At 40.2% G+C, this 27,331-nt stretch overlaps 1 protein-coding gene across 1 annotated transcript; it reads right to left on the bottom strand.

The window, feature by feature from the left end:
- Nucleotides 1–7,419: 7,419 nt before the first annotated feature.
- On the bottom strand, nucleotides 7,420–10,912 carry LOC113014608 (cholecystokinin-like). Its single transcript, XM_026156265.1, has 4 exons — nucleotides 10,830–10,912; nucleotides 10,127–10,247; nucleotides 9,892–10,047; nucleotides 7,420–7,856 (listed from the first exon to the last, which is right to left on the bottom strand). Exons 2-4 carry the CDS (start codon nucleotides 10,245–10,247, stop codon nucleotides 7,720–7,722), a joined length of 414 nt encoding a protein of 137 aa, XP_026012050.1. The 5' UTR covers nucleotides 10,830–10,912; the 3' UTR covers nucleotides 7,420–7,719.
- Between the last annotated feature and the right edge of the window lie 16,419 nt (nucleotides 10,913–27,331).

A 27,331-nucleotide genomic window follows, 5' to 3' on the forward strand; every position in this document is an offset into this window, starting at 1 on the left:
ACATCCGGTCATGTTGAAGAAAACAGTCTGAGATGATTTGAGGTTTTGAGACATGGAGCTGTATCCTGCTGAAAGCAGCTATCAGAAGATGCGTACACTGTGGTCATAAAGGGATGAACATGGACTCGCGTAGGCTGTGACGTTTAAACAATACTTAATTGATACTAATGGACCTAAAGTGTGCCAAGAAGATATCCCCCCCACCATTGGATGGATCCATGCTTTATGTTGCTGCCAAATTCTGATCCTGTCATCCGAATGTTGCAGCAGAAATCGAGGCTCATAAGACCAGATGACATATTTCCAATCTCTTGTTGTCCAGTTTTAATGAGTTTCCTCAGTTTCCTGTTCTGTGACATTAAGTGTGGTCTTCTGCTCGTGTAGATGATGAAGGTTTGACGTGTTGTGAACTCAAGGATGCTCTTCTGCATAACTTGGTTTGTAACCAGTGATTATATGAGTTACAGATGCCTTCCTATTAGCTCCAAGTAGTCTGGCCATTATCCTCTGACCTCCGGCATCAACTAGGCCTTTTCACTAGAGAGCAATGGCTCACTGGGCATTTTCTCTTTTTCAGACCGTTCTCTGTGAACTCCAGGGATTGTTGTGTGGGAAACTCCCAGTAGATCAGATTCTGAGCAGCAACAACCATGTCATGTTCAAACTCCCTTAAATCACCTTTCTTCCCCATTCTGATGGTCACGTCAAACTTCAACAGGTCAGCTTGACCATGTCTACATGCCTAAATGTTGCATGTAGTTGCTGCCACGTGATTGGCTGATTTAACATGTCGGTTATAAGCATTAAAAGGTGGCTGATGAGTCTACGAAGATATTAAAGACATGTGTGAATATAAACTGCAATAAAGTCATTAACAGACATGCTTTTAGCAGGAAAATGAATACAAGCTATAATTATTTCAGGCTTTATTATTATTTTATATAGTAACATATTCAGAATACGTTACTCTCATTGAGTAACGTAACGGAATACAGTAAAAATACATTTTGGAGCATGTGTTCTGTAATCTGTAGTGGAATACATTCTAAAAGTAACCTTCCCAACACTGGTCCAAAGATATCCATGTTAGTGTTACTGGTGGCTGTAAATTGCCCAAAGGTGTGAAAGTGTGCATGAATGGTTATTTATCACTTTGAGTTCATTTGTGATGGCCTGTTTAAGGTGTACTGCTCTGGAGGATCTGATTGAACTTCTATTGTATTAATATTCCTTCCTACAGTCCTTCGTTCTTTTTAACTGTCACTGCTTGAACCATGATCACTGGGTAGCAATAGCTACCAAGCTAAATAAAACACAAGAGCTATCTTTTTCCTATTTTAGTTACAAAACTGAGCCTCTCGTACTGGGAAATTTACCAGCTGAGCCATTTATATATATTGTATTCAACTTTCTTTATAATTATAAATTAAAATTGCAACCATTAATAACAAAAGTATGCTAAAATAACAAGCATTACAGGAACTACTTAATGAGTCCTATTAGCTAACTGGCCCCTGCCATATGTATTCTATGCAGCAACACTAAGACATCTTTCTAACAGTTCAAAATGCGTAGCTATCCCATTTTATGATCAGCGTCTTTGCTGCACTGTCAGGTGGTGGTGCTGTTAGATGAATCTGCGTTATGTAAGCTTGGAATCGGAGCATTTTGGAGTTCAACTCCAAACATCAGAGGCATTAAAGACTCCCTATTTTGCCACAAGCCCTTTTCTTTTAGACGCCTCTGAAATGTGTTTCAAATGACAGATCTGAAGTCAAAGGAAGGAAAGTTTTGGAGATGGATAGAACAGAATGAAACGCAGCATATTCAGCCAGTTTCAGGAAGAGCTCAGACCATCTGCTCATCAACGTGGCTGGAACTTCATTAAAGCCTCACGCCTGTTCCTTTCATCACTGCGTGGCTTTGCCCATAAACAAAATCTTGTCCATACAGGAGTGGTCAAATTGCCTAACATAGGATATGGTAGGCTTATGGTAGGCTTTGACCTTTTTTATTCCTGCACTGACAGTTCTGAAACCACACACACATACAGATGTGCACGATACAAATGGAGACATTTACAGCTCGTTCCACTGAAGCCTTTAAACCTTTCCTAAGCCTTTTTAGCTCTGTAGCCTTTCTGGCCTCAGCTCTTTAAACAGAAGGCTGAATCGATTCCCATGGATTGCTGTGAATCTCAAGGCTCTGTAGGTTTTTGCTTCATGTGCGACCTCAGTCCAAGCCAGTGGCTTTAATGCCCAAAACACACACATACACAGGCACAGCAAAACCAAACTTTTCCCCCCAGGGTTTCCCAGCCCACTTCTCTGAATAATTCACCAAACCTGCTTTGTTCATCGATCGCCCTCTCCACCTCTCACTCACAAAGACACATCTTTCACTTAACACACACAGCCAGGAGCAGCATAATGGGCATCATTCATTATAATTCACCACCACTGTGGCTATTGTGTCTGCTAATACTTTCTACAGGCTCAACTTTATAACCCTTTGTAACCACTGGTATTGTTTTCAAGATCATTTCAAAGAAAAGAGCCAAAATGTCAAGTAGACTGGAGTAAACAATATGACTAACTGTCAGTGCCGAGCTATCAAATCAGCTTTTCTCTTTGCCTACATTGTTTTCACAGCACGCCAAAATATACCAGACTCCACAAAAGCCTTTCCTGCCTCTCAAGTAGAGTCAAAAGCAATTATTAGGATTTAGATTCAGACCTGCTTTAATAATTCAATTGATACCAGTTTCCCCCAGACGCTTCAAGCCATTTCAATATTTAGCATAGACGTTAAAGCTCATAACGATCTTGCTGTTCTTTTGAAGATATTTTTGAACTTTCTCCAGCTGGCTCCCTAAATGATACGCTCTCAGACTTTCATCTCCTTTGTGCTGCTCCAAGTTGTCCCTTTATGTCAGCCTTAGACGTTTTCTCCTTTACATTCATCATATTCTAAAGACAACATCATTACCCATAATTCTTCATGTCCCTGCAAGGTTTTTTTTTATTATCCTGTCTTCCTTTTCTCACCCCAACCGGTCGCAGCAGATGGCCCCGCCCCTCCCTGAGCCTGGTTCTGCCGGAGGTTTCTTCCTGTTAAAAGGGAGTTTTTCCTTCCCAGTTTTGTTGTGATTTGGCGCTATATAAATAAAATTGAATTGAATCTTCTGCGTAGGATGACCTCTGTGTTCGCGTGATTATACAATGCTTGCAACGCACTTCTCTTTCCCTTTAACATAAGATTGATGTTATAGATTTTTTAACAAAATACTAATAAATAATCACTGTCCACCAAACTGTAGTGAAACTTGAAAGAGTGCAGTGCAAATGAGAAGTGAAACAAAAAAAGTGTCATGTCTTGTCGCTGTGACCAACAAATTCCAAAATATGCAACTTTTACTTTGAAGGCGAACGTTCTCTGTTTTCAATTGGCGCTATACTTTTTACAGATTCAGTGCAGCTTTGCAAGTAGTTGGCAAGTGTTTGCAGTCAGGTTGGCATCTTGCACGCATGCTATTACTGACTGCGGCAACCTGCTTGTGACAAAAGCAAATGCAAGGAGGTTTTGGTACAGCACCACATACCTCTTTGCGACCAGTTTCACATTAGAGTCTGCCAGCAACCTCTGCCAACCACTTGCCAACCTGTTGCAGAATAAAAACGTCTGCCTAGTTACCAGTGAGTCACTGACTGGTCTCTAGACCTATGGGCCCTCAGCAATTTCTGTTATTGTTAACAACAACTCACAACCAGTCAGGTAATGCATATTTTTCAGATAGACATCGAAGTCCAATCTGGATGACAAACAATGGTCTGAACTACACAGGAGACTATGTTATTTAATTTAATTCAATTAAAATGCTCTAAAAGGCACTAACACTACAAACATGGTGGAAACATCCAGTTAGTGAAGGTAACAGCAAGTACACAGCTGTCAGCTGACGCTAAAGCTGCCTATGTCAGAATGATGCTAACCAAAGCAGTCATTTTGCCATCTCCCAGTAATCAGGAGGAGTAGTTATTTTACAAAATCACCAGGGAGAAACCATCAATAGAGACCAATATTGTTTTTGTATGAGGGTGTAAACATGCTGTAAAGCTTGTAAAGCTGTGTATTTTAACATTTAACAGTCTCTGGGGATCGGCTCATTTTTAAGCCAGCTTCAAATGGCCACTAAAGGAGCTGCAGTAGTTCCAGCTGGCCGCTTAGTGAAAGTTTTTTTTTCCTGAAAACATGTGGCTGCAAACCAGTCATCTACTGCTATCACCTGCTAACATATCTTAGTTATCAAATTAGCTACACATTCTCCCAAGGACCAGAAATGGTGAGCATGGGCTCCAGTCAACAATTATATTTGATTTATTAGGGGACATCAAGTCTGAGTGAAGTGTACGCTATATATGCTGTATTGCATATATAATTTATGCAATTAGCAGTAGTTTCTTACCATTTAGTTGTACTTGCTTACAGTGGATTAGTGTTATAATATTCTTGCAAGTGCAAGCAACTTCACTGCAGCGGGCCTTTATTCACACAGTTTCATCATGTGTATGAAAAAGAAGAAAAGTAGAGAGCAGTACAGTGAGGAGAAAAGTCAGATGATAAAAGCATATATTAGTAAAAGAGATGAGCCAATGTTTGCAGATACTGAGATCAGAAATGGTAATTCAGTGTTGGAGGGAATGACAGACCCCAGACTCCCAGCTTTGATTTACTCCACCCGTCACACCAAGGCCATGGCTACAGTCCAGTTGTGGTCTGTATCTTTATTCTTTAGGCAGAATCAGATAGTAATTGTCTTTCTCTATCACTAGCTCCAAGGGACTCACTTTCGGTACTTCATCCTGAAGGTTCAGCTTCACTAAAAATGCACTATAAATGAAAATAAACAGCTTGCTTGCAACAAATTAGTGCTTTTAGCTCAGTTTATGCTAATATTTAAACTTTGCTTTCTTATGCTCGGGCTCATGTACATTTTGCATACCTACTTTCATTTAATATTTTAATAACTCGTTTTTCTAAATATATACAATTACACACTGACAACTGAAAAGAATAATTGTAATGTTGCTTTTTAACCTTACATAAAGATTTTCTTAAATGTTATTTCACATATGCAGCATTTAATAATAATAATAATGGATTGGATTTATATAGCGCTTTTCAAGGCTCCCAAAGCGCTTTACAATGGCAATTTAAAGTTGCAGTCAGTCATTTTTAAGGTTATTTGACAGAAAAAAAGAGTATTGTACTGACAGATATAACATAATTATGTATTACAACACATTGACGTGTTCTCATAAACTTAGAATCCATTAAAAATGCAAAGGAGAAGGCGCCAGTTAATGGAAGCCACCATGTTGTCCTGACATTCAATTCAATTCAATTTTATTTATATAGCGCCAAATCACAACATAAGTCGCCTCAAGGCGCTTCATACATGAACTGACAGGAAGCCAGCTAAACAACAACAACAGCTAACATTAAGGAAGCTAATGTCAGGCTCGAGTGTGCTAAAAATAACACTTTCCCTCTGATAGGCAGTTTGATTACATTCTTATATTGTATGAGAGTTTATTCTCTAAGCATCCAAGTTCAACAATATTAGGTCCAATAACGACAGTTTCACTAAAGGCAGCTAAAAGATGCTAACAGATGCTAACAGTAGCGAAAACAACAGCATTTACTGACAGAGAAGTTCAGGATATCCTCAAAAATTCACCTCTTTATTGCTGTAGTTGAACAGAAGTGAACTTCACTGACTCATCGACTCATATCAGACTCCTCCAGAGTAAATAATGTCAGCTGAGGTAAACAGCAGACTAACAGTCTACAATCACTACAGCCACAGTTGTTTGTCTTACAGTGACCGCCATAGCTAGAATTATGGATTTAAAATGGGAGGGGTGAGAAAACTGAATTCAGGAGAATGCAGTCTACAATCTACAAGCATCTAGTGGTGACATTTTACACACTGTGCCTTTAAACTTTAATTGTAGTGAATGTATCATGTGGTTTCCAAAGTTCTGGCCATGAGCAGGGATAAAGTTTAGTTAGTGACCATGACCAAGACGACTCTGAGATTTTCTCGGACTCTGAGATTAAAGATTTGCTTTTGAGTTGATGTCCAAATGTTAATAAAAATAGTGTTTGCACTAGCCGTGCAGTGTGTTGGACATCTCTGTCAACTGATATGTAATGTTGTTGTTCATTTAACTACTTTTAGCTTTCTACAGTAAATAAATAAAACCTTTCATGATCACATTTTTCTGAGTTGATTTATCTTAAACTCTAAACTAACATGCAAGCAGAGCTTGCTTACTTTGGAATAGTGTATTAAGTTTGAGTTTTATTCAACTATCAACCTTTGGCTCTTTCAAAATGGAAAAGCTCAAATCCCCACTTCCTTTAAAGAACACTTGAGACTAATGTGAAAAACCAGTCTTTCCCCACAGACTGCAGCGTTAGACTCCAACCTTCAAGTATCACATTAACATGTTCAAAGCGATCAGGATCTCTATGGATAGTTTTCTCCTTTATAATACACAGAGAGTGATGTCTTATTAAAACTGTGGACTGACAGGCAAGGATATATAGATTAAGAGGCAGCTGTGGCAAATCAGTGCCTGCAATGTTTCACTCCACAAAGACTGGTCACTGAATTGGAGCACACCATAATTTCTTGAGGTGTTTGTGCCTTTTGAAGAACATCAGTTAGCAGTAGTCTCTGTGTTGCACATGTAGAGTTTATAGATGTTGATATTTAAAGTAGCTAGCGTTAACTGATGATGATAACTTGCTAATCTAAACATAGCAACTTCTGACTTCAAAATAAACTGCAGCAGCCAAAATGTTAAGGTTTTAGAAATGTGAGTCAACAAACCAGAGGGCAACTTCCATTTTTTATATACAGCCAGTGGTTTTATTACTTTAATCACCGGGACTCAAAATAAATGATAGCAGTTACAACATATAACTTTATTTAAATGAGGCAATAGGTTACTTTATTTAGGCAAATTAAGTAATTAAATGGTGCAGTAGTATGCACTGTTGCCTCACAGCAAGAAGATCCTGGGTTCAAATGTGCCTTTTAACTGTTAATCCTAGATGTAGAAACACTTAAATAAAGTAGACCCTAACCCTGACTGGGATGTTTTATCTGCCACCTTTGATTTACAAGCCGTCTACTCTCACAAACTGTCACCAAAGTAAATATGTACTGAGTATTTGTCCATGCTTATGTTGTCATTTCGGCTCCTTGCTATATAAAAGAGTATGATTGCACTAGAAATTAAGTGTTTCAGATAATCTGGTTCTTCGGCACGCATGTTACGTAACAGCAGTTGAATGTGAATGCATCTACTTTAAGCAGCGTGCATTGGAAGAATACTTCTGCAGAGCGATAGTTTAAATCTTTATTTGGTTACTTTCCACAAGCCCTGACACCATCCGACTCCTTTCCACTTTGAATGATAAAGAAACCAGAGAAATCCAAAAAACGAAGAAAGTTGGACAGTGAGAGCTTTTCTGCAAAATTTGGCATACTGTATGTATATTGCATTATTACAGTTTTACAAACAAATGTACAACAAATACATCATAAATAGACTCTTATTGTGAGACAGCTTGCGCAGGGTTTTTTTTTTTCTTCTTTTTATCTTGTGCCCATATGGTGGTGGTCGTGTGAGCCATGACTTCCCCTTATGAGGAGTACTCATACTCCTCTGCACTGCGGCGGCCGAAATCCATCCAGCCTAAGTAGTCCCTGTCTGCTATCCGGTGGTTGGCACTCGGTCCGACGCCTTTGCTGTTTGCCGTGGAGTTTCTGCGCACAGAACCTTGGAGGGGAGGAGGGAAAAAAGCGTGGGTGGAGGAGAGAAAAAGAGCATGAGTGAAATTAGTATTCCTCTGAGTGAGGAGAGCATGAGAGAAGCTGAGAACTTCTCTGCGGTGAAATCTTACTTTTGATTTCTTATTTTGCATAGAGACGCTCTGATTTTCAAAGTAAGAGACATGAATCAGACTTTTAATTCCGCGAGAAGCTTGAGCAGGGCAGAGAGGTTTTTAGCACATGCAGGAAATTTAAAAATGTGGGAAACGCTGAGCAAATAAGTGCTCTCATAAACCAAGCAGTTTATAGACTCTGCACAAAAGCTCATTTTCAGGGATTTATCTTTTGAATATCTAAATTTGCATCTCTTTTCCAACTTTTTAAGGCACATTTTGTGCACTTAAGGGCACTTTGGCAGTTAGCTGTGTTCATTACCAGCTTACAGCTTAATTTAATTCTTTATTTGTGCCTTCTAGAAGAAAAAGTGCGCACAATATTCGAAAACTGGCTCTCCGCACTGAGGATATTTGGCTGGTGAGCTGGGCTTTGAAAAAATGTTCTCATCTTCGCTTCATTTTGTGAGCGCTTTGCGGTAAACTGGGTGTCTTTTGGGCATTGTAATTGCCCGGTAGTGATTCTGAGCTCACATCGTCATTATTTCTCTTTCTCTCTCTCTCTCTCTCTCTCTCTCTCACACACACACACACACACACACACACTAAAGACACGGCTGAAGTCTAGCCTGACAGCGTGCCATTAGCCTCCCTTCCTGTGTGTCATGATCGCTGTATCAGTGCATGTGTGCAGAAATTTGTGTGTGCTTTGCAGAGAAATGACCGCACACACGCGCGCACACACACACACACACACACACACACACACACACACACACAGATCTTGTAGAACACGTCTGCTTCCGATCTTTTGATTTCTGTTCCAAGTGAACTGGAGCAGAACTGCTCTCCGTTTGGTAATCAATTGGACGCTCACAGAGATGGAGTTTTTTTCCACCCACATCCTCCCACACAACACACACACACACACGCACACGGCGGCATGCACATGCATACACACTGCGTTTCAACTCCCTGGCGTGCTGAGAAGATTGGCTGCAGAAAGACTCGATAACGACACCTCCCACACCAAAACATGCAAGTGAACAGCATGCACATGAGCACAGACACCCACAATCGCACAGAAACACACATTCCCCGAGGCATTACATATGAGTTTCACGGCGCCCTCTGACATTTTAGAGTGTTCACTGTCTGGCCCAACGCTTTCTGAGTCTGGGGAACTTTTATAATCGATATTACACAACAGCAAAGTAAAAGTACGGCTGTAACTCAAATACATATTTGTGTTTTATTTAAGCTGAAAAAATGAGCTAAAGAACGGGGTAAAAACAAAATCCAGATTTCTCACTAAAGCCACTGATGCCAAAATAAAAGATTTCACTGTCCATCTGTAGCTCTGCAAAATGTTTCAGTCTGTACAAACTGTCCTACAAAGAGACACGCAAGAAGTCAGTTTCAGTATCTGGACGCCAAGTGGAAAAGTCTGATTCTGACAGTGTGTCTGTGCGTGTGTGTGTTTTCCCCTGTCCGGTCAGCTGTCCAAGAGATGTGAGTGCTGGACGTTATAATCTACGACAGGGTCGAGGGTTTGTTTCCTTAGCAAAAAAAAGAAAAAAAAGTGATGTGAAGTCAGATAGGGGGAAAACAAAAGTGAAATAAGATGGTATGAGGCAAGTGGCCGGAAGGCTCTACACACTAATACGTGCTCTTTCAAACCACAAGAGCTTTTCAGAGCCACTAATTCATTTTACAAAGCTGGTTGTGCACTAATTCCCGTAATTAGCATGACTGAGGGGAGGGGGAAGGCAGGAAAAAGCACTGCGCTCCAAATACTACTGTTGCCAGATGTTTTTCGTTTCACACTCACATGCACACAGACACTTCTCTAAACACATATATCATTTAAGGCTGCAGGCATGGAAAGGATGCCACCTAAATCCACATTCCTCACATTCACTAACACACCTTTCCTGGAGGAGATGAGTCTAGCGAGCAGCTCACTGAGATTGGCCCGGGAGTCTGCATCCTCCTCAGCCAGAGGAAGAGCTTTCAGCTGGGGGGCAGAGCGCCTGTGTCGGAGGTGGAGATCTCCCAAGGTGTGGGTGTCAGCCTCAAGGAGAGCTGCTCAAAACAGGCAAGAAAAGCACGAGTCAGGCACAAAAACTCACTGTGATGGCGAGAAACGTGTCGCAACTTTTACCTTCAGAGAGAGCAGAGATGGGGCGCTGGCCCTCGTCTAATGGCTGGGAGGAGAAGGGGAGCCCCAAACAGCTCGCACACAGGACTGCCAGCACGACACACACACACAGCCCAGCATTCATCTGAGAGCGGTGGGAGAGGAGCAAACAGAAGTTTAATGAGAAGGAATCAGAGATGCAGTCCAGAGTGAGAAACAACAGCTTGGACCATCTGCCAGACAAGCGCTCCTTCACAACTGAAAATTACTCTGACTCAACACATTAATGAGGGCAGCATATTAACATATTAACACAGTCACCCGCGCGCAACACACTCTGGCCACATTAGATAACTGAGGGTAGATATCATGAATGCAGCTTCACCAGGTGGAAGTGACTTGATTTTTATTGCAGACAAAAATGTCCATTTTGATTTTGGGAAACGTCTCTGGAATTTGTTTTATGAATTCGTGTCAAATCATATTAATCAAATTGTATAAATAAGGAGGGAGCATGTGTAGCTTTCAAAGAATTAAAGCTTAGCACAAAAATATCAGATTTTATCCTCTGTACCTCACTTTTTGTCTGTTTTAGAAAAGACTCTGTGTTTGAATTTTGAAATGATTATAAAGAAAACAAAAGAATAATAAAAAAAGAAGGAAATTCTTAGTTTAACAATCCTCATAAAAGCCTCAAATCACCTGCCACAAAGCAAATAAAGCTTACCTTGAGAAAGATCTTCAGCGCGTTATAGGAGTGTGTGAGAGTGAGAGCACTTCTGCGCTGAGTGGGAAGGATGCCCCTTTTATACTCCCTGCTCAGCGCCCTCAGAGTGTGTGTCTGCGTGTGCGTGATTTGCCTTGAGTGTGCATCCTGTGTATCCCTCTGAATGTTTGAGAGCCGTGCGCAAGCGTGCTCGTTACAGTGATACAACGGAGAGCTTCACTTTTATTGTTTGTTAGCTTATCATAAAACTCCACGTCAAGAGCTGCCTGTTTGACATCCAGTGACACTGCGTTATATGTGTGTGTGTGTGTGTGTGCGTGTGTTTAATCGTGAACGTATCTGTGAACATTGCACACGACATTGAATCATTCTGATCTGAAGTAAAGCCTCAAACTGCTATTTAAATGTTGAGAAGTTCTACAGTATCCATGTAGGAAAATCGAGGACATTCATAATGCATGTGTGTGTGTGTGCACACGTGCATGTGTGTGTGTGAGTGTGAGTGGGGGCCGTTTGGCCAGGCATGCGTAGGTGTGAGTGTTTGTGCACACCCACATATGTGTTAGATGTCAGTGGCTGCTTAAAAAGTGGGCGGAAGCACAAATGAGAATCTTTGGTTTTGCTCATTTAACAGTTGACCGATCTTGAAGTGAGACATCCTCACCATCCACCTACTGTCTCTCTCCCCCCACCCTCTCTGCTTCTCTAACCACGCAGTATTAACCCGCCTCATTGATCATGCAGGTGCAAATCGGTTGATTGCTATGGATCAGCTGTTATGGGTTAACAGTTTTATTAATGAGGCTGATTTTTCCGATGCTGGTGGACGACTTAGAGCGCCGGGGCTCTTCTTACCTGCTGAGATAACATAGCGTCAATAAGGCTGTTAAATAAGGTTAAAGTGAACAATTGAACTGCACAAGAGGAACGCAGACGTCCTTTTCTCACAAATAGACTAATTAGGAGAAACATGAGTGGCGGGTCTGAAATGGAGAGGACGTTGAAGCTGTACTTGAGCAATGTTTCAAAGCAGCTACAGTTTACAGTATGCTTACATCTCCATGAAATATGGATTATTGGTTATTTGCTGTCAAATAAGTGAAAAACAATCACAATTCCAAGATTCTTTGAGGGGTTTCTGTTAAAAGCAATAGCTGTTCTTGACATTTAACTTCTTTACTTTGCTTTTTTTTTGCCAGTGCAGATGAAAAATCTCTTTAAAGACACCATCCACTGTTTAAAAGATGAAGATTTTAAATGTAGACCTATATACATTTATTTATTTATTTTTAACCTGTCCTGTCCAGAAGTTGTACTGCCAGACATATATAAAGACACTGAGAGTTAGCTGCATTTAAGCCACAAGTCACAAATAGAAGCTGTATTAATGGTGTGACCCTGTAACAGAGAGATTAGAAAATTGCTGCAGTTTTTCTCACACATTTAATACCATGTTTGAATTGATATTTTTGCATTAGCAAAGTGGAAAGGTTTGTAAAATATGCAAAGCTGCACCAGATGAAAGCTTACATCATCAGTGTTCAATATGAAAGAGGTCACTCGCAGTGTCAAAGACCCAGGAGGAAATAAATATGTCATCAGTACCAATATTCATTTCACTGTATCCTGTGTGCTTTAAATAATTACATATTAGTCATAAAAGTCTTCCTTCTCTCACCTCAACCAGTCGCAGCAGATGGCCCCGCCCCTCCCTGAGCCTGGTTCTGCCGGAGGTTTCTTCCTGTTAAAAGGGAGTTTTTCTTTCCCACTGTCGCCAAAGTGCTTGCTCATAGGGGGGTCATATGATTGTTGGGTTTTTCTCTGTATGTATTATTGTAGGCTCTACCTTACAATATAAAGCGCCTTGAAGCAACTGTTGTTGTGATTTGGCGCTGCATGAATAAAATTGAATTAAATCCCACTTCCTTCGTTGCTATTTGGTCAGCTGTGCCACTTGAATGCATTTAATATTTCACCAGAACAAAATGCTGTCGGTTCAAAACCAAAGAAACAAATATATAAATATCACCCTGCAGAGTAAATTTCTACATATCAAACTTAGAAAACAGTCCACTTTGACGATGTACTCTTTCTGCTTTTTGCATAACATCACCTGCAGCGAGTTGCCTCCCTTTAACCCACATCTGCATCAGAGGAGGACAAAAGTGCTCGATTTACTGAGATCAGCTGCAAACTTCTGGAGTTGGAGAGTCAATAAATACGTGAAAATGACTCTCTCAGTCTAATGGAGCCCGAGTTCCAGCTGTGACTGATTAAGTGAATGGCAGACAGGTTAAGGTTTATCTTTTCATTAAGCAGGGTGGCTGCTACTCTATATCAGCTCATCACAGCAGCTGCACTATCATTTGCAGAGCCAACAAACTGTGCGGGTAATGTCTTCAGAGACATCCTTCATAACACGGTTTTCTACCTGGAGAATGTTGCAAGAACTATAGCTAACAGAAGAAGCTGCACACTCTGAAACGCCAGTGCTTGGTAGCTTAATAAAAAGCTGAATAAATCTAACTCATCATCTGCTGAAATCCCAAGAGAGTTCCTGGTTTTAGTGTTGTGTGATCTGTAAACTGTTTTAAGATATAAATACTGATCCCCACCAGGAATGAAAATGGTTTAACAGATGAACGGAGCCCAACACCTCCAATAAATCCCACCATGGACGTAGCTATCATGATGCTAGCTATTGGTTTTGGATTGAGCATTTTGAACCCCCAGAGTTAGCATTTTAGTTAGTTAGCTGCCACGTTGGTTGGTTGTATCTGGTTGAACAGGTGCAGTGCTAACATATCAGCTAGCTAGCTTTAGTAAGCTACTGCATTTCGTTGCCCTGTACCTGTGACATGTGCAATGACAATAAAGTTGAATTTTATTCTATTCTATTACCAAGCTTGCTAGTGACCCTGAATTGGATAAACAAAAAAAATGGCCAGATGTAACCAAAAGCTAGTGGTTTCCTTGCTTTTGGTCAGTGGCTTAATAAGCTAGCTTACTAAGCTTGCTAGTAAGCGAGATGCATCCATACACAATGCAACGCACAGACACAGATACCCAAATCTCCCACACTGGAGCACACACTTCTTAGAGGGGCCATTAACTATATTAACCATGGAGCCATCAATATTATTTGTCTTAACTGCATTAATAATGCACCAAAATGAAGAGTAAAAACTGGCCTCACATTTGTCAGATGGACATTAATATGAATCTAAGTAAATGTCAGAAATCCAATGTAGCTGCTGGATGTGTAAAAAAGTCATTATTCAGCACCAACTGCTGGGATATTTCTCAGTGTTTTCTGCTTTCATCTGTTGCACACTTGGATTAAGATAAATCAAAACCAGTGTAGCTTTGTGAGTTTCGCCTTTACTGATGCAAATGTATATACATGGAGCAACGTTACTCATTTGTACAATCTCTCACAGCTCTTTTAGGCGCACTGTGGTTAGTCTTTAAACTCAAAACACTAATACTTCTTACAGTACATCAAGGAAATAAACATAAACAAAAAAGTGTGATTCACCAGTCTTCATCTACAGGTATAGATCCACAAAAGCGCCACGAGGTTTCCACACAAACTAATGAATTAGCTCTTTCTTGTCCTTACACATCAATGCCCCCAAGCAGCCAAAAAAATATATCAGGTTTTATGTTTTATATAATTTGCATTAGATATCATAACCTCACCAGGTTGTGTAACTGTTGTAAACTGTTTACTGACATCATAAAAAAATTATGGTACTTCAGTGAGAACCACTGTAGTTAAAAGAAGATTGATTTTTCCATGTACTGTAATATTATCTAATCTATGTGGCAACATGATTTCATTTTGGGACATCCCCAACCTTTTTTTGTGCACACATGGATTTCATAAGGCGGCGAGAAGTCAGCACTGAACATCAGGCATCAGTGGCAACATGTACAACACTGATTAAGTTACATACAGCATGGGGATGGGGAATGTGTGTGTGTGTGTGGAGGTAAGTAAGTAAAGTCAAATATTTATTTGTATATCACTTTCAAGATCAATATAACAACGAAATGCTAGAACATAATTACAAAAGGCTCCAGCCTCCTCGTGACCCTGAGTTGGATAAACAGAAGAAAATGGATGGATTGACCAAAAGCTAGTGGGTTCCTTGCTTTTGGTCGGTGGGTTGTAAAGTGGCTTGCATTTGCACAGTAACTGTGGTCAGGCTATATGTCTGTGAAGGTTCTCAGTCATCCAGGTCATCGTAGTCAAAGGAGCTTGCAAAGAAAAGCGTCTGGACTTCTTTAAGTAGCTTGAAGACGTTTCACCTCTCATCCGAAAAGCTTCTTCAGTTCTCTGAACTTAGACTGTGGCCAGGCTAAAGCAGCCAAAGTAAAGCACCTTATATCACTTGTGTAAATTTGCACCATCAGCTGATGTGTCCTAGCACTGACTGCAGCCGAGCTTGACGTTGTATCCTCCAAGAACTAACACCACATTTGATGACCATCTCAATCCAATTAAGCTAGCACTTCTGGCTGCCACTTGCAAAGCTGCCTTTAAAACATTGAGCCAGACTCCCAGCCACCACACAGGAACAATGAGTATCTGCCAATCACATCACCTCCCCCTGACATTTTTTTCTATTTTCACATTCATGCTTTTGCTTCACTCTGCTCGTCTTTTCCACTCACTGAAGATCACTGAGACATTTTCTCCAGGAACCATCAGAAGGCATGAGTGTAGGAGGTGAGGCTACGGTCGTTCAAATTAGAATTGATTAACCATGCGGTGTGGGAGGCGTGCATGTTTGTCTCAGGCACTTGCTTTTGGGCGTCTCTTCTTGGGCTGTGTATGTGTGTTTGGGATGTGGACAGACGAGATGGCAGCCAAGAGGCAACCTGTTGCTCTCACTCTCAGTTTTTAGTGGAAGTGAGCAAAAAGTCTGCACTCCAAGAGCTGAGCATCTATCTGCAGCACACATCTGGCCTGACAGGCGGGTTTTACTGCTTCGAATGAAGAATTTAACTGATGACGCTGAAGGAGATTTCCAGAAGTAACTATTCTTAAAGCGCGTAATTATAGAGACAACTGGCAGAGACCCCTCGCTGAGGGGTTTGCTACAGCTTTGGTATACAGTTAGTAAACACACTAAATAATGCATAGATCTATTAATGCATCTGTCTCAGTAGCATTGTGCTCCACTCAAACAAGCGTCTTAGAGCAGTCACGATTAAATGGCTTACATATTTACGTGTTTTATTATGCAAGTTTTAATTGATTGATTTCGAAGATGTCAGCAAAAATAATATAATACAAATAGCCAATAGAAATACGGCACAATTTGCATACTGAAAAAGGAGTAGGAAAAAATATAAACTTATGCAATCTTATGCCTTTCAGTGTTATTTGGTAGTTATTATCTCAGTGTCCACATAATATCTATATGTACGCACATATGTACACAGATATACACACATGAACAAAAGAAAAACTGCAACATGTAAGCATTTTGAAAATATTTTGTTTATTTCTGTGCAGTCACTGCACAGATGCTTGAAGGAATTTCTTCTGCATTACTTCACGTCCCAATTATAGTGGCTTCCAGGCTAAAATGGCATTCTGTTGATTGACTGGACATTGTTATTATGCTATACTTGCCACAGTCACAGCCTTAATCTGTCAGGGTGTGGTGTGGAGAGGACACAAATGCAGGAAATCCGCCAAACAAAAGAAACGAAAAGGTGTCTTTTATTTAGCTTATTGTATAAATCCCCCACAAAAAAAGAGAAATTAGGACAAACACTGGAGATGAACCAATGATCTGACAGAGGGGGGACTCAGAGAGGGAACAAAAGAGGTTTCCACAGGTGGAAACAATTAGGGAGAAAGCAAAAGGTAGACAAGTAGTACAAAATGAAACAAGATGTAAGGAAACCAAGAAAGAAAACCACTGAAAGACAAAAAAATAAAACAGGAACCGAAATTCAATGACATCACAAAAGCCGAAGACCATAGCATAGCCAGACAGCAGGAAAATACACTCTGGATGAATGACGCACTCCTGCACCTCACATGTTCTTAAACCTTAATTCAGGGATCTCAAACTCATTTTACACCTTGGGCCACATACTTTGATCTGTCAGTATCAGAGGTGGGAAGAATTTTTAGGTATCTGTACTTTACTTAAGTATTTTTTTTTTGACAACTTTTACACCCTAAATTTTAACGTAAATATCTGTACTTTCTACTTCTAACAAAACAGACTTTAGGTTCATAGGGTTTATACGGCCGGAAGGACTGCAGGTGTCCGTAAGTTATGTTTGAGGAACTTCAGATTCTAGCTAGCGCTGCAGAAGAGCAGGATGCATGAAGGGAATGACATAATTTAAGGGGCAGGTAATTTCAAATTCAACATTTCCAACAGCTCAAATGTTGCAAGAAAATCCTGGTAGTTTTGTCCAGGATAAACAATTTAGTTTGCATCAATGTGGTAAATGTATAGTAAAGCAGCAGTCCACAACCTTTTTTGCGCCACGGACCAGTTTAATGTCCGACAATATTTTCACGGCCTTTAAGGTGTCGCGGATAAATACAACAAAATAAAATGATACGGCCAAGACAAAATCTGTGTTTTTTTGTAAATATAATAATAAATGTAAATTCACTGTGTAACTGTGTAACTTTATTAGCAGTGTCCTCTTGAAATGCGCCAACAAAATTGAGAGTAACATCCTCCTCTCTACCCCTTAATGCTCTCTGGTCGCTATGGTAACGCGTAAATATTTCTTTCAAAATAAGACAGAGTTAATAATAAAAACCCTGAAAACCATAAATTTCACGCGTGAGCTTCAACTTTCGCAGCCGGTACCAAACGACTCACGGCCCGGGGGTTGGGGACTGCTGTATAGCACAGTGTGTGACTGGTGCGCAGCAGCTGTGGTGCTCATGGTCAGAGTTAGATTAAAGGGTAGCAGAAATGAATTTGGATTTCAGATAATGACACTTAGAATATCAACTTTATACCAACTGTATTAGAATTTAGATTCGTATATTTGCATTCTCATGTAATATTATTTAATTATTATATTGAAATGTAGCACATAGTTCAGTTACCTTTGTACCAAAATGGTAGGTAGAATTGTCCTTCAGAGAGCTACTTTTTACTTTCTTACTCTGACTACCTTTCAGAGCCTGTTACATTTTCACTTCTGCTTGAGTGAAGAAGTTGTATTATTTAAGAAAAACATCTGTACTTCTACTTAAGTACAGAAAGTCTGTGCTTTAGCCACCTCAGTCACCTCACTGTAAATAAGTTTAACTACACATTTAATCGCTCAGCTATCCTAATATAAGACAAAGAATTTCAACAGTACAGTTTTTCTACATGATACAGAAATACTGCTCTAATAAATAAATCTGTCAGCACGACTCTCTGAGCTTAAGTAGTAAGAAATTACTGTGTAAAGTTACAGAAAGGTTCAGGTACCTCATGGCACAGACTGTCTTGTAATTATAAAACAGAAAGTTTTTGTTAATTTGCACAATGATCCACATAACACAAACAGTAGATAGGGGGAAACATGAACTTTCGTTCACGTTATTTAATTGTTGATCTATTACTTAATTACTTTGGTGTCGTATAAATTGCCATGGGGGAGGTCTTTATCAGCAGAAAAAGCTGTAAAACTGCTGTAAACGTTTTCCAGTGTACCCGATAAGAATCTGTGCAGGGAGGATTCTGGCCTGCAGGCCTTAGGTTTGACCCCCCTGGTTTAAATGCAATGGTGCATGGTAAAATATGACTGTTTTCATTTCACATTTCTCATCCCACGTAGACTTTTAAACCAGAAATCTTCAATTAAAATTAAAACATGAGTTTGCATGCAACTACAGATTCTAACAATGTAGGCATGAGCATAAAAATGATGCTCCACCCATCATTTCTACACAGGTATATACATGCAGTATTAAGTTTTGTTTGAGAGGCTATGAGCTGAGTAAAAATAACCAAAACAAATATTAAACTATATTTAGCAACACTGCTTTGCTGTTGCCATGATCATGACAAACTGGAGTTATTTGTTTGCATAATTAAGGTCTAAACAAGTAAAAAGAGGTCATTCAAATACAAAAAAGGATAATGATTTGTTCTAGAAAACAGATGAACCCCACCTTTAGCTCCCTAAAAATAACTATTCCAACTACGTAACCAGAGCAACGGTGCTAATTGTTATGCCTGACATAACAAGCTATTTCCTAGTTCTTCAACAAACACACTCAGACTGAGGCACTATCAGAGGTAAAAATGTTCCAGATTTTTCTACAATTACATGATCAATGTAGTTGTTCTCCCAGGTGTTACAATCAAGCTCAGCATTCATACACCGACCAAACCAAGAAGTCAGGCTCTTGATCTTTTTTGATAAGATAAAAGAGCAAAAAACAAGTTCATCCGAACAATGCTGCAGCTCTTTACACAGAAACATAACTTTCACATGGTATGCTTTAAAGGTAGTGTCAATCAATTTTTGAGTTTATTGATCAGGGGAAAAGATATTGTACTGATAAATATGCATTGGTTACATGTCTTCTCATACTTAAAGTAAACCCATTAAAAATAAATAGGTGTGAGTGGCAGTTTATGGAAACAGCCATGTTGAATACAGTGGCCTAGTGGTATTTTATGGACATGCCTAGAGACTAGCCATCTACACTACTAGTCAAAACTTTAGGCACACCTTCTCATTTTTGTTTTATTTAAAAAAAAAAAAAGAAAGAAAAAGAAAGGTTAGGTCATTGTGTCTTGATTTATGCTCAATCATCCTGGTAAGTAAATCCCAAAGGTTAGTTCTGTTCATCTGGACATTTTCAGTGGGAGAAACGTTTCGTCAATCATCCAAGAGACTTCTTCAGTTTCAGCTGACTGCAGGTTTCCCCAACCTTAGAAACAGTACATTTGCACAATGACTGAAACCAGCCCACTGAAGGAACAATGGACAGTGAGGTCAATTCCTTGATCATTAATATGCAAATTGTCATGACCATGAGTACTGTTTCTAAGGTTGGGGAAACCTGCAGTCAGCTGAGACTGAAGAAGTCCCTTGGATGATTGACGAAACGTTTCTCCCACTGAAAGCGCTACGTCCAGATGAACAGAATCAGCTTTTTAGGAAAGGTTATGTTAGGTTTCGCTTTTTTTAAATGACTATTTACATTGTAGATTTTCACTAAAGGCATCAAAACTATGAATGAACATATTGAATGAACAATATTTAGTAAACAAAAAAGTGTGAAACAACTCAAAGCATGTTTTATATTTTAGATTCTTCAAAGTAGCCGCCCTTTGGTTTGATTACTGCTTTGCACACACTTGACATTCTCTCATTGAGCTTCATGATGTCGTCACCTGAAATGGTTTTCCAACAGTCTTGAGGAAGTTCCTAGAGATGCTGAGCACTTGTTGGCCTGTTTGCCTTCACTCTGAGGCTCATTTCATCCCAAACCATCTCCATTGGGCTTAGGTCAGGTGACCGTGGAGGCCAGGCCATCTGGTGCAGCACTCCATCACTTTCCTTCTTGGTCAAATAGACCTTACTCAGCCTGGAGGTGTGTTTGGGGTCATTGTCCTGTTGAAAAAAAAAAGATGGTTCAACTAAATGCAAACCAGATGGGATGGCTTGTTGCTGCAGGATGCTGTGGTAGCCATGCTGGTTCAGTGTGCTTTCAGTTTTGAATCCCCAACAGTGTCAGCAGCAAGCACCCCCACACCATCGCACAGTCTCCTCTGAACAGTTAATGTAGAAATGTGTCTGCTACTGTAGCTCTGTGGGCCATTTATCTGCGCTCTAATCTGCGCTGTTAACTTTTTTGACTCTTGGTCTTCCTGCGGCGGTCCTCATGTGTCCTCAGTTTTATCGTAGCGCTTAATGGTTTTTGCAACTGCACTTGTGGGCACATTCAAAGTCTGAGCAATTTTACGGACTAACTGACCTTCAGTTTTTAAAGTAACGATGGACTTTCTCTTTACTTAGCTGATTGGTTCTTGCCATAATGTGAATTTTAACAGTTGTCAAATAGGGCTGTCAGCTATGTACCAACCTCACTTCTGCACAACACAACTGATGGTCCCAACCCCACTAAGAAGGCAAGAAATTCCACAAATGAATCCTGACGCACCTGTGAAGGCCAAGGGTTTGCAGCACTGTCACTACTTTCAGGAGTCTAAAATATAAGACATTTTAGAGTTATTTATCATTTCTTTCTTTGCTACATACAATATCGCATAAAAGTGAGTACACCCCTCACATTTTTGTAGATATTTTATTAAATCTTTTCATGAAACATCACTGAAGATATGACACTTTGATACAATGTGAAGTGATCAGTGTACAGCTTGTATAATAGTGTAAATTTGATGTCCCCTCAAAATAACTCAACACATGTCTAAACAACTGGCAACAAAAGTAAGTATACTGCTAAGGGAAAATGTCCAAATTATGCCCAAAGTGTCAATAAGAAGAAGGAAAAATATAACCTCCAACAATATTTCCGAAAGTATGTTTGTGTGATAACGGCTTTGTCATTGTGGCAAGTTAGAAATGATGTGGCACATGCGTTACATGACAAATTTAAATCCAGCTGTTTTTTCGCAGCGTGCTCGATGTGTAAAGGCGTAAGTCTTGTTCCAGACTGTGTTATCTGTCATAGCCATGTATAATCCTATTTGACTGATGAGTCACAGCGACTCATCTCTTATGCTTTTTGCAATAAAACTTTCGATAAATAACGAATAATGGTAATTGTCTTGGACAACAGCAGATGACACTACATATCCAGTGCTTGTCATCAGCTCTCAGTAACCCTTTGTGTGTTATGACGTAAAGCTACAACCTCAGTTCAAGTGCAGAGCAACACAACAGTGTAGCAACCACCCACTGGTGTATGCCCGCAGGTTTGCTCTGAAACAGCTTAAGCACACATACTTTTACATTATGGATGAATGCTCTGTGCTGATACTGAGGTGGTCCAGCAGCACTCGAGTCCCAATGAATTCAGTTTCAAGTGCAGTATGAAAAAGACACCTGGGCACTCGGCTGCATTTAGACAAGGAAGGAGCCCCCGCGCTCCCTTTTACACACCTACACAAGCAGACGCGCATACCTGGAAGGAAATCATCCAATCCTGCATCCATTACAAACTCAAAAGGGAATAGTAAAAGCTCATTTCTCAGCATCCTTATGCAGATCTCAGTTTCTTTCAATCTCATTGTTAGCTTACCATACACGGACCATATATCTAAATCAATTCTTTTATAGAAATCTAGTGAAAAAAACTGGAAACATTATTAAAACAGAGATTTTATTCATCCCTTTGCTGGACATTTAGGATTCATTTCTACACATGAAGCTTTTCCATTTTCCTTCGCGGACCGTAGGCGACGTCTCGTGTGAATGAATCTCACAGGAGATGGAGCACGGACAGGACAAGGAGACCTATTACACCCTGCTTCCCATCAATTGTTCTGACACATGGGTTGATGAGACTGAACTCGTCTCACCGCAGCAATGGACCCACTATGATGGACATGCTCACACATATTATCACGTGCGAATTGCTCAGAAATTCTTCCTGTTAAGCTTTTTCTTTCTTTCTTTTGGTCCATGTTATTCCTCCCGTCTCATATGACAGAGATGGGAATCTACAGGGAGTGCAGAATTATTAGGCAAGTTGTATTTTTGAGGAATAATTTTATTATTGAACAACAACCATGTTCTCAATGAACCCAAAAAACTCATTAATATCAAAGCTGAATGTTTTTGGAAGTAGTTTTTGTTTTTAGTTTGAGCTATTTTAGGGGGATATCTGTGTGTGCAGGTGACTATTACTGTGCATGATTATTAGGCAACTTAACAAAAAACAAATATATACCCATTTCAATTATTTTTACCAGTGAAACCAATATAACATCTCCACATTCACAAATATACATTTCTGACATTCAAAAACAAAACAAAAACAAATCAGCGACCAATATAGCCACCTTTCTTTGCAAGGACACTCAAAAGCCTGCCATCCATGGATTCTGTCAGTGTTTTGATCTGTTCACCGTCAACACTGCGTGCAGCAGCAACCACAGCCTCCCAGACACTGTTCAGAGAGGTGTACTGTTTTCCCTCCTTGTAAATCTCACATTTGATGATGGACCACAGGTTCTCAATGGGGTTCAGATCAGGTGAACAAGGTGGCCATGTCATTAGTTTTTCTTCTTTTATACCCTTTCTTGCCAGCCACGCTGTGGAGTACTTGGACGCGTGTGATGGAGCATTGTCCTGCATGAAAATCATGTTTTTCTTGAAGGATGCAGACTTCTTCCTGTACCACTGCTTGAAGAAGGTGTCTTCCAGAAACTGGCAGTAGGACTGGGAGTTGAGCTTGACTCCATCCTCAACCCGAAAAGTCCCCACAAGCTCATTTTTGATGATACCAGCCCAAACCAGTACTCCACCTCCACCTTGCTGGCGTCTGAGTGGGACTGGAGCTCTCTGCCCTTTACCAATCCAGCCACGGGCCCATCCATCTGGCCCATCAAGACTCACTCTCATTTCATCAGTCCATAAAACCTTAGAAAAACCAGTCTTGAGATATTTCTTGGCCCAGTCTTGACGTTTCAGCTTGTGTGTCTTGTTCAGTGGTGGTCGTCTTTCAGCCTTTCTTACCTTGGCCATGTCTCTGAGTATTGCACACCTTGTGCTTTTGGGCACTCCAGTGATGTTGCAGCTCTGAAATATGGCCAAACTGGTGGCAAGTGGCATCTTGGCAGCTGCACGCTTGACTTTTCTCAGTTCATGGGCAGTTATTTTGCGCCTTGGTTTTTCCACACGCTTCTTGCGACCCTGTTGACTATTTTGAATGAAACGCTTGATTGTTCGATGATCACGCTTCAGAAGCTTTGCAATTTTGAGACTGCTGCATCCCTCTGCAAGATATCTCACTATTTTTGACTTTTCTGAGCCTGTCAAGTTCTTCTTTTGACCCATTTTGCCAAAGGAAAGGACGTTGCCTAATAATTATGCACACCTGATATAGGGTGTTGATGTCATTAGACCACACCCCTTCTCATTACAGAGATGCACATCACCTAATATGCTTAATTGGTAGTAGGCTTTCGAGCCTATACAGCTTGGAGTAAGACAACATGCATGAAGAGGATGATGTGGACAAAATACTCATTTGCCTAATAATTCTGCACTCCCTGTATTAGGTGGAAGAAATTAATATAATATATTGGCTATCTAATTTATTTTTGATTTCCCTCTGTGGTGTTCATTTTCTATTCTAAATTAAACTGACGACAGGAGTGAAAAGAGGGGAAACAGACAGCAGAAAAGAGCAGACAAAAGGAAGAGGCTCAGATTAAAAAAAAAAACAAAAAAAACAAGAGGAAGGAAGGAATCATTAACAGCAGGTATAGTTTAGCTGTTATTTAAAAGATGTTCAGGTGGTCAATAGTATGGATTCACTTTAATGAAAACATTGTTTCACCTGCTTTTTGAAAAGCTTCTCTGCTGCCAGAGCTTAAGGCAGCTCGTGGCTTCCAGGAGCATCTGCGCTTTCATTTTTCCACTTTTCACATTTCATGATAAGCTCATCTGTTAACACATTGTTCCAGCAGCACATAGTTGGTCCTCTGCGATTTGTAGTAAATGAGCCTTTTTCTCATATTTAACTTTGAAACGCCGGTGGTTATCAGTCTATGTAGAGTACACTCAGTGTGGGTTGTGTTTTGCATGTTTCATTTCCATACAAATAAAAGGCATTATATTTTGTATTCACTGAGAAGACTATGTTTCCTCTCAGTCTAAAGATTCAAGTTAGTTTTGTATTCGCTAAATTGCATCTCATCAGCTCGGGACTAATTTGTGAATGTCACAAAAACCAAGCCAACTCCAGCGAGCTGGCAGACTCTTGCTTCTATTTGGTAGTCCAAACATGCAAAATTTACATCATCTCCAGCCAAATAAGCCATGGCAGCGTACCCATGTGGTTCTCTACAATGAGCATACACTGAATGATCAGCTCCATCAAAACATGCATGATTTGGCACATGAACTATAAGCTTTTTTTTTTTTTTAAACAACAATACTCCTCCTGCTATGTTCCCGTAGCTCCATTAAAAGAACTTACGGTTTTACTGCTTGAGGTTAATAAGAAAAGTACAAACATGTAGTCCAACTTATAATAATGCAACATGAGAAAATATCTGATCAACCTAAAATTCAGATTAAAAAACAAAGAAAAACAGACACATGAGAAGAAACACTGTGGAAAAAAGCCAGAGATTAATAATACCTAATGATTCAAGAGAGTGACGTATAAACTTAAGGTGAGTGATGAAAACACTCAGTGCATCATGGGAAGCCCCCAAGCCTAGGACTATTGCAGCGTAACTAAAGAAGGATTCAGGGTCACCTGTTCCAGCCCTAACTGTAAGCTTCATGAAAAAGGAAAGTTTTAAGCCTAATCTTAAAAGTAGAGATAGTGTCTGTCTCCCAAATCCAAACTGGAAGCTGGTTCCACAGAAGAGGGGCCTGAAAGCTGAAGGCTCTGCCTCCCATTCTACTTTTAAATACTCCAGGAAGCACAAAAACAGCGACGTCCTCTAATGAGGTGATACGGTGCTATGACTTTGTACGTGAGGAGAAGGATTTTACATTTGATTCTGAATTTAACAGGGAGGTTTTAGGACATCCTGATAATAATGAACCACAATAAGCATCACTCTGAGACAGGAAGTTTCTAATTTGAGAGACTGCACAAATGCAACAAACCAGTCCTACATATTTCTTTCATGTGCACATTGAAGGACATATCGTGGTCAAAAACGACTCAAAGATTCCTCACAGTGATACTGAAGGCCATCCAGATTCAGGTCAAGTCAAAAGTAAAGAACAGCCAACATTATTTTATAGCTTTGCCCTCAACAACATCTGAATCAGTTTCATCAAGCCTGGCACAACAGAGGCAGGCGTTTTTGATTTAGGGCAGAACACACGACACTTCTTATTATTCAGTCACCTTGTTGCTGTAGACTGAACTGCAAACAGTGTTAAATGTGTCATTGTGACTTTTGCAGAAGTCAAATTGCATGATGTCAAACAGGGAAAAGTGGGAAAACTGACTCGATTTCCACATTTAGTAATGGTGGGTAATGAGACTGTACCGAGATGGGGTCATCTATTTAAGTGACTACTACCTCATATCAACCTAGGATGTAAAATGCAGCAGAGCTGTAACAGTCTGCTTGCTTTTAGTGTCATTATCGTTCAGGAAAACATGTAGATACAGAAACATATTTTGTATTTCACTGGGAAGCCAGGTTTTTGCCCTCAGCTATATTCTCGCAAACTGTTCCTTCGTGTCCTGATCTTTGGCATCTCCTCGTCAGGACTTGTTATATAACAGCATCACTTTTCTTATTTAGAAAACTACTGGCGTCGAGGGATACAGCCCAGAAGAAGAGAAAACTGTCGAAATAAGTAGGCCTTTTGTTTTTTTATAGATATCCTGACCTGCAATACCAAGCATGGATCTGCCTCTTTAGAGGAAGAATGGCTTTTAGAGAAAACTTGCTCATTAATGCTTGTAAAAGGCTTCCAGCTGAAATGATGGCTTTTTTGGATTTTCTTCCCAAAAACAGGAACAGCTTCCATTAAGAAACTATTTCCTGTACAATAAATTTTCCTCCTAGCTGCTCGGCTAAAGCCTGAATCAGGACGCAAATATGTTATCGTGCACTTTTTCATTCAACTCGTACAGTATGTGCGCGTGCACATTTATCTGTATGTGTGCAGTCAGCTGCTATATTGACTGTATGTGAATCGTGCGCATCCAATTAAGTTGATGAGCCTTCATTAATTGACACCACATTTCTGAACCCAAAGCAATTAACAAAGCTTTTGAAGGAAAGGCAGCCTGTGACAAAAACTAGTGAAGGCCTATGGAAGAAGATGGGGTAAGCTGAAACCTTATTAATTCTCTCATGGAACATGGATTCCCACTGTCAGTCCTCCCGGTATTTATCTAAAAGCTCTAAAATGTCATCAACGAATTTGCACGGCGTGTTTACACATGCGGCACACATGGGTGGAGAGGAGAGGAGCCCGACAGGATGGTGGTTGTTTCTCGGCTGCGGCGTTGTCTGCAGGAAAGCTATCCGTATGGCTCCTCTGGCTCTACTTGGTCTCTGCAATGAATTATAAATGATCCTGTGGTGTGTCACGGCTGACAGACGACAGTGGATATACTGTAGGTTACACCGACTGAGCAAACAGCGGCATCAAGCAGCGAAAAGATATCTGAGATGGCTTTATTCCTACACTTATACTTAGACACGGACTCATGTGCAGTAAATGTGAAACAGTATGAGGTTTTTTTTTCTCTTCAATTTAACAAAAGGGGCAAATGGGACTCTTTTCATCAAATCTGACTCATAGGGGCTGCAAATCAGACGGCT

Source organism: Astatotilapia calliptera, chromosome 22 (genome assembly GCF_900246225.1).
Source record: "Astatotilapia calliptera chromosome 22, fAstCal1.2, whole genome shotgun sequence".
In the NCBI taxonomy this organism is placed as follows: Eukaryota; Metazoa; Chordata; class Actinopteri; order Cichliformes; family Cichlidae; genus Astatotilapia; species Astatotilapia calliptera.